This window comes from Myxine glutinosa, chromosome 7 (assembly GCF_964187855.1).
Source record: "Myxine glutinosa chromosome 7, kmMyxGlut1.1, whole genome shotgun sequence".
NCBI lineage: Eukaryota > Metazoa > Chordata > Myxini > Myxiniformes > Myxinidae > Myxine > Myxine glutinosa.
The window spans coordinates 38,362,936-38,375,414 of NC_136267.1; the positions used below are offsets into that span (position 1 = coordinate 38,362,936).

At 47.0% G+C, this 12,479-nt stretch overlaps 1 protein-coding gene across 3 annotated transcripts in view; it reads right to left on the reverse strand.

The window, feature by feature from the left end:
* Positions 1–3,958: 3,958 nt before the first annotated feature.
* Positions 3,959–12,479, reverse strand: part of LOC137431136 (insulin receptor) — a 221,411-nt gene continuing 212,890 nt past the window's right edge. For all 3 annotated transcript variants that reach the window (XM_068122114.2, XM_068122116.2, XM_068122117.2), the window contains one exon: positions 3,959–7,116. In XM_068122114.2, coding sequence (XP_067978215.1) covers positions 6,732–7,116 — 385 coding nt within the window. In that variant the 3' untranslated portion in view covers positions 3,959–6,731. The remainder of the gene's footprint in view (positions 7,117–12,479) is intronic.

The window sequence follows — 12,479 nt, forward strand, 5'->3', positions numbered from 1 at the left end:
CATTTTTGCTGGTAGCCCCATTTTTGCTTTTAGCCCCATTTTTGCTTGTAGCCCCATTTTTGCTTGTAGCCCCATTTTTGCTTGTAGCCCTATTTTTGCTGGTAGCCCCATTTTTGCTGGTAGCCCCATTTTTGCTTTGTAGCCCCATTTTTGCTGGGTAGCCCCATTTTGCTGGTAGCCCCATTTTTGCTGGTAGCCCCATTTTTGCTGGTAGCCCCATTTTTGCTGGTAGCCCCATTTCCTTTTGCTGGTAGCCCCATTTTTGCTTGTAGCCCCATTTTTGCTGGTAGCCCCATTTTTGCTGGTAGCCCCATTTTTGCTGGTAGCCTCATTTTTGCTGGTAGCCCCATTTTTGCTGGTAGCCCCATTTTTGCTTGTAGCCCCATTTTTGCTTGTAGCCCCATTTTTGCTTGTAGCCCCATTTTTGCTGGTAGCCCCATTTTTGCTGGTAGCCCCATTTTTGCTTGTAGCCCCATTTTTGCTGGTAGCCCCATTTTTGCTGGTAGCCCCATTTTTGCTGGTAGCCCCATTTTTGCTGGTAGCCCCATTTTTGCTGGTAGCCCCATTTTTGCTGGTAGCCCCATTTTTGCTGGTAGCCCCATTTTTGCTGGTAGCCCCATTTTTGCTTGTAGCCCCATTTTTGCTGGTAGCCCCATTTTTGCTGGTAGCCCCATTTTTGCTGGTAGCCCCATTTTTGCTGGTAGCCCCATTTTTGCTTGTAGCCCCATTTTTGCTGGTAGCCCCATTTTGCTGGTAGCCCCATTTTTGCTGTAGCCCCATTTTTGCTTGTAGCCCATTTTTGCTGGTAGCCCCATTTTTGCTGGTAGCCCATTTTTGCTGGTAGCCCCATTTTTGCTTGTAGCCCCATTTTTGCTGGTAGCCCCATTTTTGCTGGTAGCCCCATTTTTGCTGGTAGCCCCATTTTTGCTGGTAGCCCCATTTTTGCTGGTAGCCCCATTTTTGCTGGTAGCCCCATTTTTGCTTGTAGCCCCATTTTTGCTTGTAGCCCCATTTTTGCTGGTAGCCCCATTTTTGCTGGTAGCCCCATTTTTGCTTGTAGCCCCATTTTGCTGGTAGCCCCATTTTTGCTGGTAGCCCCATTTTTGCTGGTAGCCCCATTTTTGCTGGTAGCCCCATTTTTGCTGGTAGCCCCATTTTTGCTGGTAGCCCCATTTTTGCTGGTAGCCCCATTTTTGCTGGTAGCCCCATTTTTGCTGGTAGCCCCATTTTTGCTGGTAGCCCCATTTTTGCTGGTAGCCCCATTTTGCTGTAGCCCATTTTGCTGGTAGCCCCATTTTTGCTGGTAGCCCCATTTTTGCTTGTGGCCCATTTTTGCTTGTAGCCCCATTTTTGCTGGTAGCCCCATTTTTGCTGGTAGCCCCATTTTTGCTGGTAGCCCCATTTTTGCTTGTAGCCCCATTTTTGCTGGTAGCCCCATTTTTGCTTGTAGCCCCATTTTTGCTGGTAGCCCCATTTTTGCTGGTAGCCCCATTTTTGCTTGTGGCCCCATTTTTGCTTGTAGCCCCATTTTTGCTGGTAGCCCCATTTTTGCTGGTAGCCCCATTTTTGCTGGTAGCCCCATTTTTGCTTGTAGCCCCATTTTTGCTTGTAGCCCCATTTTTGCTGGTAGCCCCATTTTTGCTGGTAGCCCATTTTTGCTGTAGCCCATTTTTGCTGGTAGCCCCATTTTTGCTTGTAGCCCCATTTTTGCTTGTAGCCCCATTTTTGCTGGTAGCCCCATTTTTGCTGGTAGCCCATTTTTGCTGGTAGCCCCATTTTTGCTGGTAGCCCCATTTTTGCTGGTAGCCCCATTTTTGCTTGTAGCCCCATTTTTGCTTGTAGCCCCATTTTTGCTGGTAGCCCATTTTTGCTGGTAGCCCCATTTTTGCTGGTAGCCCCATTTTTGCTGGTAGCCCCATTTTTGCTGGTAGCCCCATTTTTGCTGGTAGCCCCATTTTTGCTTGTAGCCCCATTTTTTCTGGTAGCCCCATTTTTGCTGGTAGCCCCATTTTTGCTTGTAGCCCCATTTTTGCTGGTAGCCCCATTTTTGCTTGTAGCCCCATTTTTGCTGGTGGCCCCATTTTTGCTTGTGGCCCCATTTTTGCTTGTAGCCCCATTTTTGCTGGTAGCCCATTTTTGCTGGTAGCCCCATTTTTTGCTGGTAGCCCCATTTTTGCTGGTAGCCCCATTTTTGCTTGTAGCCCCATTTTTTCTGGTAGCCCCATTTTTGCTTGTAGCCCCATTTTTGCTTGTAGCCCCATTTTTGCTGGTAGCCCCATTTTTGCTTGTAGCCCCATTTTTTCTGGTAGCCCCATTTTTGCTGGTAGCCCCATTTTTGCTGGTAGCCCCATTTTTGCTGGTAGCCCCATTTTTGCTTGTAGCCCCATTTTTGCTGGTAGCCCCATTTTTGCTGGTAGCCCCATTTTTGCTTGTAGCCCCATTTTTGCTTGTAGCCCCATTTTTGCTGGTAGCCCCATTTTGCTGGTAGCCCCATTTTTGCTGGTAGCCCCATTTTTGCTGGTAGCCCCATTTTTGCTGGTAGCCCCATTTTTGCTTGTAGCCCCATTTTTGCTTGTAGCCCCATTTTTGCTGGTAGCCCCATTTTTGCTGGTAGCCCCATTTTTGCTGGTAGCCCCATTTTTGCTGGTAGCCCCATTTTTGCTGGTAGCCCCATTTTTGCTTGTAGCCCCATTTTTTCTGGCAGCCCCATTTTTGCTGGTAGCCCCATTTTTGCTTGTAGCCCCATTTTAAAGTTATTCTACATGGAAACCGGTGTCATTACGGCCGGACGTCCTCGTTTTAAATTTTAAGAAAATCAACAAACCCCCTGCATTTGTCTCAAGTCATTTGGTAAACATGTAAACTTTAGCAATAGATAGTTTCATTTTTGAGGCATGTTAGTTTTTGACTAATTTTCTCGGTTATTGCGTTATGATCCACTAAACGGAGCCCCATGCTTAGCTTTTCTGCATGTGTATGTACACCAGTCTATGGACCTATCACTGCACTAGTCTATGGGTCGTTGGTTTCTCTGTCTTCTACCGCCTCCTTTCTGGTCTTGCACCCTCTGCCCTCTCCCAGGTACCTGTCGGGTGCAGCTGACGGCTGTTCACCACCATTCTCACATCATTCCTCGTCCACACCATGAACTTTACTGAATCCGTTAAACCACCAAACCCTATCCCCAAATTTTGATCCTGCATCCATCTTGTCCAGCCCTTGAGTTCTTTCCTACCATCGTTGCCCGCATCGCCTTGCTTGTCCGTTTTTCCGTCTATTTTCTCCCTCGGCCTTGATGTTGGTATTTCCCCCTTCTCTTTCTGCTGTTCCTTTTGTTCCGTTGCATCCTCGTCCGTTCTGTGTTCTAGTTCTTCTCCGAGCCTCTTGTACAAAAGAAACCCCGACCAAGTTTCGACCCCAAACAGAATGAGCGTAACAGTGCGGACAATCTGTAGGACTCCTTTCCATGGCATTTTTTTTCTTTTCTTTTTTGTATACAAGATCGAGGCTCGTGTAAGAGATAACATTAATAATAAAATAATAAAAAATAAAAATAACGGACACATAAGACAAAATAAAGGAAGCGGGAGACAACATGGGGAGAGAGGGGAAGCACACAAGTACAACATTTCAGAGCAGGGACATCGGGAGATCTGTGGGAGGGAGAGGGCTTGGGGGAGGATGCGTGGGAAGGGGGGAGGAGGAGGCGTGGGAAGGGGGGGGGGAGACGTGGGAAGGGGAGGAGGAGATGTGGGAAGGGGAGGGGGAGGAGGTGTGGGAAGGGGAGGGGGAGGAGGCGTGGGAAGGGGGAGGGAGAGAGGAGGCGTGGGAAGGGAGGGGGGGGGGGAGGAGGCGTGGGAAGGGGGGAGGGCAGAGGGAAGGAACATTGTCGCTGGTACAAACTCTCCGGCGTTATTCGGTGGAAAAAATGCACTTTCATAAAGGATAACACAAAGCAAGCGATTCATGTAGATTTTAATAAGAAAGTTAGCCGACGTACACGCTGCCAGGTAAAAACACGTATTTTGTCCTGTACATGGCTGAGTCGGGATGTGAACCCGACGGTGAATGCTCCGCCAAACGACCCTGCGGTCTTGTCAAGCGGAGCTGGGTATCGACGACACAAGGTTGACAACTTGGAGGTAGCGAGAAGTGGCCAAAAGGCCCGGAACACGTGCATGGTCGGAGCGTGGCTGCTTATACCATCTCACAGAACGGTGTGGGACAATTTACCTGGTGCATGAAGAGATACTACCAACAAACTTTTGACTCGACTTCTCTCCGCCATGCGTCTCGGGACAGCGAAAACAGAATCACATTAACAACGTGAGAAGCGTTATTGTTATTACTTTAGCAATCTACTAACAATATTGTCTTTGCGGTTAACAGCGGGTCAGCGGAGGAGGACAAACAAGCCAACATGGTTCCGCATCCTCAATAAATACAGGAAAAACAAAACTGCACGGCGCAATTCCTCGCGTGCACTTTTATTCAATTTACCGTGTAGAATTAATAAATTAAGCCAGGTCACAAATTCCACCACATCCTCCGCTCAGCATCTCCACAGCGAGAGAATGGCTCGTCGTCGTTTTAAAATCTATTGGCGTGGTCGACGGAGCTATAGGTCGGTTCTCATGAGTGACCGACCGACTCGCCACTAGCTCGTGGATTTCCCAGGGAAGGCCAGCCTTGCACCGGAACATGGCGGCTATTGCAAGCAGGTCGACACTCCAAGCTGCGCATGCGCACAAGATGGAATACTTAAAAACCGATTGGGGTTCACGAGGTTAACGGTGGGCAGGATAACGATTCGTATAAAAGTTCTCCAACATCAATACAAATTGGTTCTCGATATTCTGACTGCCTCTTCCCAAAAAAACGTAGTGACGTCGTGTGATTGGGTGACAAACTGAAAGCAGAAACAATGTAAGACAACAACCGCCTGCAGTTGCACGAGGATTAAACCCTGGTGTTTGGTCAGCTGAAAATGTGAGCAAGATTTGGCATCGGGATAACAACACAGTGGTAAAGACAGCTATGCTGACAGACTAAACCTTTGACAACGAAGCATCTCAAGGAGGGGCCATGAGGATCTGCAGGCCAGAAAACCCACGTACTACCGCCATGACATCAGCTTAGGGCTGCGCAAACTTCAATCAACACCCACCTCGGTCCTTTGCACAATCGAGCATCGAAATGCATCCCTGCAACTCGGATGAACACTCAACTTCATCGTTCGTAGGTCAATCACCTTGAATAACGCTCGAAGAAAACCAAAAGTGAAGCCGCGGCCTACCGAGTACCTTCAATATGGGACCGAGCGATGCCCGAAAGTGCCGAGCTCACAATCCCGCCTCCTCCACACTATCGCAGGTTATCAAGTTCCAGGGACGAGCGATGGGTAACTATATGAGAGAACCAACACGAAATATTCAAAACAGACTGAGGTAGACTGTTGCTAAACTGTAGAGAAATACGTATTCTGACCAAAACCTTGTTAAAATACGACGGTGACAACACCCTGCCCACCGTTTCAACAACAGATTGCAAACCGGATGGGACAGTCAAAAAAGGTGATGAAGCAAGATGCGCAGCAACATACATATTTCTAAAATATCACAAAATAAATAACATTATAATTATTTCTTCCAAATATACCATTTCTTTTTCTGTGTGCACACGTGCTTGTCTGAATTAACAAGACACCTGAGAGAATTATTGATCACAGCAATGAGAAGTCAAAATCACCGCTCAAGATTCAAACTTAACCTGTATAAGTGTGTATGTATGTGTGTGCATGTATATATATATATATATATATATATATATATATATATATATATATATATATATATATATATATATATATATATATATATATATATATATATATCAAACTGTTTTGTGGAACAAGGGATTATGTACAACCACATTGAGATTACGGATGATATCAAAGATGGCCGCTGGCATGGGAGAGCAAATGGAGAGACACAGCGGAAGTGTTGCCTTGGAAATAAAAACTTCTGAACTCTCCCTGCAAGAATGCAACCCCTTCTCGGAAAGCGTACAGACCGGAGGACAGATGGTGGTAACCTTCTTCCAGATTTTTCAATGGCACACATCAGCTTGATATGGATGTAGGCCTGAGTGGGTGACATCACTCCTACATACGAGGCCTATAAGAGCTGCAGGGTAACATGCTCTATGGACAGCCGATATTTACAAGCCTGACAAATGTAGGAGTCGAAGAATACTGAAACTTTTTTCAGACAGAACATTAGTGTTACAATCATGGTAGTTGTGCATGCAAGCTTGGACAGAGCATCTACTACCTCTCCATCTCCCTCTTCATTTCCCAGCCTCTCTCTCTCTCTCTCAAAGTCTTTCTCTCAAAACCACTCTCAACCTCTTTCCATATCTCAACCACACTTTCTGCTCCAACCACACTCTCTCTCTCTTTACTTACTCCTAAGAGTGTGGACCAACAATCTATATCTCATCGAGCCTGTTTGTCCCAACGGCCTTCTCCATTCAACTCCTATTCGCAATGCATTGGATTTCTAGCCAAGGCACCGAGGCTAGTCGGAACTTTACAACATACGAGGACCACAAGAATGCTGCTCTCCCAGTCTGCCTTTGCCATCATGCTGTCCATTTGGTCAGTGGCCCAAACTCCTGTTATTCAGGGTCATTGTAAGCCTGCAACGGGAAGAGGCTTCACGTAAGCACCGTTAAGACGGTGAATGGTCGGTGGGTGATTCTTTTACATCAACTTCCCAGTCTATAATGCCTCCAGTGCAATCTCGCCTGGATCCCCATGATCGTCCCCTTTCGACGACGCTCTCCACCTCACCGTCGCCACTGTGGTACATCGTTCCAAGGGGTCCATTTCCCAGGGTGTCTTGCCCAGTGCTGGGGTCAAGTGGAACATTTTCCATGGCTTCTGCGTCCAGATCAGAGTCGTCCTGTGACTCTTGGGTTCGATTCTCGCTGCTGTCGTAGAAAGAAAGGCTGGAGAAAGATGGATGGAGGTGCCGCTTGAGGCTCGAGATGATCTCCAAGAATGTGGGTCGCATTTTGCAATTGTATTGCCAACTTAAGCGCATCAATTCAAACCTGCAATGGAAAACGGTAACGTCCAATTGTTAGAGGTGATGTACAAGATAAATCAAACACAAGAGGAGGTCGCTTTGCTGCTTTTCTCAGCATGCTTATGCCATATCTACAATCCCGTTTATTTAATTTGTCAATTTATTTGTCTTGTCGGTACTTAACCCATTTTTCCATCAACTCCATTTAACTTGACATCTACATCCCTTTCATGTCTACATTAAGGGGATTTAGCCAGGGTACTGGCACACAACGGACTACTCTTTTTGTCAGATATCATGGACCCTTCAATGTCCAATGGAGGAACTGATCGGCTCTCCCTCCTACCAGTTAATCGAACCCAAGTTCCCCAGAAGATATGTTGTGTTTTACTGTTTTTTGCATCAATTTTGCAGAGGTTGTGTGCACACATCATTATCCTTCATGTCCATTCATGGTGTCAACCCCCTCCATGTCAGCACCATATACCCCTCTCTCATTTGCTTCCCCCTCCCCCAGCCCCTTCTCAGCTTCCATTACTCCTCCACCTCCCAGCTTCGCTCCTGTCCCTGCCCCAGTGCCCCACCCTCCCGGCTTCTCCTCACCCGCATCCTTTCCACATCCCTATATCCTCCTCCCCCGTCCCTAACGGTGTGGACCTCGAACATCCGATGAATATACTCCAACCTGACAGATCTCTCAATCCAGGCCTCTGTCGATAAACCGGACACCATTTGTTCAACAGAATCCTTTTTCCAATCGGACATTCCTGACTCCTTAGTGTCTCTTGCTGGCTATCGTCTCTTCCAGTTTGATCGATCTGAACCCCGTCCTGGTGGCAGCGTTGCACTATACATCAAAAACTCCATTTATCACTCTACGTGTACTGCTCTTTAACCTCCCAAACCCCAGGTGTACCTCTGGCTGTGACCCCTCCGCTCCCACCTCATGTTTCACTGTATGTTGTACTATCCTCCCAACAGTGACAACGGCATATACATCTCTCAGATGACATGGACCAACTTTTAATCACTCATCCCAACTCTCTCTTCCTCATATGTGGTGACTTCAATTGTCACCATGCTAATTTAATGGGTGTTGGTACCTCTCTCACCAGCCATGGCACTTTTGCAAAGGACTTCTGTGTGGGACTGACTCAAACTGTAAAGTTTCCCACCCAGATTTCTCCAAATGGCAAATCTTCCCTTTTGGATTTGGTGATGACCAACTTTCCCGCCAATGTAAATTGATGTTCCTCTGCTCCAATTGGTTCATCTGATCTTGTGCTTGTGAAGGTCAACATCTCTCCAGCCATTCTCAGAGAACAGCCTCAGCACCGACAAGTCTGGCAGCTCACTCAGGCAAACTGGCAAGACTTCAAGCAGCCATCACGCTCCAGGACTGGTCTCCTATATCTACCGCCCCTGATATTAATTCAGCCTTGGAATTCTTCCACAGAAACCTGCTCTCTCTTATGCACAGATTCATCCCTTCTCGTTTTCAGTTATCTTACCTAAATCCTGTGGTGACAAATTGCATTTTCCTCCTGGAAGGTAAATCCAACCAAAGACAACCTCAGATCATTCCACAAAGCCCGCAACAAGTGTGTGTCCACTCTGAGAGCCAGAAAACAATGTCTGTCGAACCTCAAGAATGAACTTTCAAACTCGTCTCCCTCCTCTAAAACCTGGTGGTGCCTTCTTAAGTCTGTCTCTGGTGCATGCTCCCCCTCTACCCCATACCTCACTTCAAATGGCACCACAGCCAACTCTGCTCATGAGCAGACCGAATACCTCAATTCTGTGTTTGCTTCCAAATACTGTGTCCCTAACTCATATCCATATCCATCTCTATCTCTATCTCTATCTCTATCTCTATCTCTATCTCTCTCTCTCTCTCTCTCTCTCTCTCTCTCTCTACCCACCCACCCATCTCTATCATACCCAACTGTTCCTGGACTCTGTGTCTTTTTTTTCCCCCTAAGAAGTGGAGAAGCTTCTGGCAACTTTTGAATTTGGCTCTGCAACTGAACTGGACAACATCACCTCATGTGTCCTAAAACCTGCTCTGGTGCATTGCACTTCCTCTCTTTGCCCTTTTCACACAATAATTTGCCCTGGGTCATCTTCCATCTGCTTAGAAATCTGTCATCATCACTGCATTACATAACTACAACAATGCGACTGTGTCACCAATATGCTTCTGCATAGTGTTGCCCTGGTGTTGGTGTTGCGCTGGTAACATGTAACCTAGTGCTACCTGTCGCATGGTTGGGTTGTCAGTGACTAAACCGACAAACCTCACTGGCTTTGCTTGTGGTGAGGTTGACTGTGACACCCTGCCAGGACCAAATATAACACCTGGTAAAGGGCTAATGAGCTCCCGTAGGGAGGGAACGGCCATCCCTGGTGGTGGGCTAGTGGCTAGGGTGCCGGCTTAGGATCCTAGGATCCTGGGTTCGAATCTCGGTCGATCGCTGAATTAACGCCAGGGGGGTTGACTCAGCCCGTCATCCTTCCGAGGTCGGCTAATTGAGTACCAGTTCACTGGTAATTCCCTGTTTGTCGTTAAAGGCGGCAAAAAGGGTTGGCGTCAGGAAGGGCATCCGGCCGTAAAACATTGCTTCAAAAAGGGGACCAAAAAACAACAACAACCACGGTTCCCGAAAAAGGCCAACCCCCGCTTGCGGGGGAAAATGGCCTCTAAAAGTGGTTATTATTATTATTTATAGTCCCACAATGTGTAGATGTCATCACTCTGCATATGTATGGGTAGCGGATCACGTTTGTGAACTTTCGTGTTGATCGGATCAGGTTCGTTTTTCTATCCAACGTGGCTGCCAAACCACTTGACCTATGACATCATTTTCAAACTATATGCAACAGTGCTGTTAGATGATATTTGTAAAATTTCGCATCGATAGGGTGAGTGGTTTCAGAGATATAATTATTTAATATTTTCCTTCAATCCAAGATGGCTGCCAAACCATGTGACCTATGATGTCATAAATTTAATATTTCAATACAAATGGGGCATGGATCATGTGCATGCAATTTCAGATTTTTAGGATAAGGAATTCGATTAAAACATTTTTGGCTGGTATACCACTTCACCTAAATGTCATCATTATCATGCTTTTGTTCCCCATTGGAAGTATTTGACAATGTGCCAAGTTTCAAATTTTTTCCATTCAGCGGTTTCCGAGCAATGATTTTTTAATTTGCTTTTAATCCAGGATGGCTGCCATACCACGTGACCTATGACATCACAATTATCATAAACACATTCTGCATGGGTGTCACTCCTACCCTGAAAGTTTTGTCTCAATCGGACATATGGTTGCTGAGAAAACAAAGTTTAGCCCGTACGGACGGACGGACGTACGGACAACCCGAAAACATAATGCCTCCGGCGACTTTGTCGGCGAAGACATAAAAAGGTGCAAAAATGGATCCCCTTAACTACAGACCTATCAGCTTACTTCTAATCATCAGCAAGGTCATGTAATCCGTCATTACAGTTGACATAAAATCATTCCTTTTCTTAAACAGCCTCATGTCAGATCATCAATTCGGATTCAGATCTGGTCACTCTACCTAGGACATGCTGCTTCTACTCACCCAACAATGGATGGAGGCCTCAATGTCAGACATGAGATCAGGCTTGTCTCTCTGGACATACCTCAAGCTTTCATTACAGTTTGGTATCCTGCCTTGCTCTCCAAACTGTTTGCCTATGGAATCCAAGGCCAACTCCACTCTCATTCTACTGACTTCCTCCACTCTCATAGCCAATGTGTGGCTCTCAATGGAACCCTTTGTTCCCCTCTCCCTGTCAATCCCGGAGTACCCCAAGGAAGTGTTCTTGGTGCCATCCTATTCCTAATCTTCATCACTGATCTCTCGGACTCTCGAGAAAATCCTCTTTATCTTTGTTGACTGACGACTCCACCTTTTGCCATGACATCCCTCATCCTTCTGACAGACTGGCAGCAGCCTCTTCCCCCTCTTCAGACCTTGGCAAAATCACAAACGAGTCAAACACTTGGAATATGTCTTTCAATCCTAAGAAATCTCTCTCTCTTTTCTCTCTCTCTCTTCTTTCTTTCTTTCTTTCTTTCTTTCTTTCTCTTTCTCTTTCTCTCTCTGTCGCCACCAATCGGCTGTCGGTGCGTTGGGTGTGGCGTCATGGCGGCTGTGAGCAACTGCTCTGTGCTTTGGTGAGGCCGTTGCGTTTTTCCCCTCCCCTCCCCTGCCCCCCTCCCTCTCCTTCTCCATCCTGTGTGCTTCGGCATTGTGTTTTCATCCGTTCTGCACCCTTGTCTTCGAGAGAGAGAGGATTGAGAGCGGGCCCTTGTTGGGTGCGGCCTACTGGCTTTGACGGCGCTTTGTAAGCCATTTTTGTGCTTAGAACGCACGTTTTTTATTTACTTTAGCTCGATTATTTAGGTTTGATACCCTCTTGTCCGGTCCGGACAAGGGGGGGGGGGGGGGGGGAATTTGATCTGTTTGTTGGTGTTCGACAAACATTGGGTTCTCTCGGTTCTTGGCTACGAACTTTTATTTGGTCGAGTTAGAATGGCGGGCGAACGTTTCCGCATTGATACGTACGAATCGCTAACTCGTTAACACGGGCTAGCTTGTGTTCCTCCCAACGAGGTGGAAATTAACGATGTGCTTTCCGCCATTGGAAACATCGTTGGTGCACACAGTATTCGCGCTGCCTCTCGTATGAATAAGAAATTTGTCGTTTTTTTGTTCGAGGAGCACATGGTAGCGAGTGTAGTCGAACAAGGCTTGTTCATTGAACCGAACACGTTCCTCTCTGTGTTCGCTTTACAAGCCCCGACGGTAAAGATTAACATCAGTAATATCCCGCCATTTATTAGAAATGAGGAGTTACGTGAACAATTAAACAAGTTCGGTAAGGTCGTATCGAGGATTTCGATGGTGCCGATGCGAAATGTTTGCGATCGATTCAAACATGTCATGTCCTTTAAGAGAGTGGTGTACATGATACTGCCTGCAAATGTAAAAACGCTCAATGTCGTGTTGAGTGTGAAAATCTACGGCTTTGAATACAAAATGTATGCCTCCTCGGAGGCTATGACGTGTTTCGAGTGTGGGGCTTACGGGCATGTGAGGAGTGCCTGTCCCAATGCGGTTAAACCGCAGGAACGCGGAGGATTGGTGAGGAGCGACTCCTCTTCACCGCACCATGAAGGGGAGGAGGCGGATCGAGTGGTTAATCCACCCACCGCACCGACTGCAGTGAGTGAAGCGCCAGACCCGTCCCCCCCGACCGGGGGGGGGGGGGGGGTGGGGGAGGGAGTGATAGACTTAGAACGTGAGGTGACTAACCCTGCCCCTCCACTTAAGGTGGGAATAAAA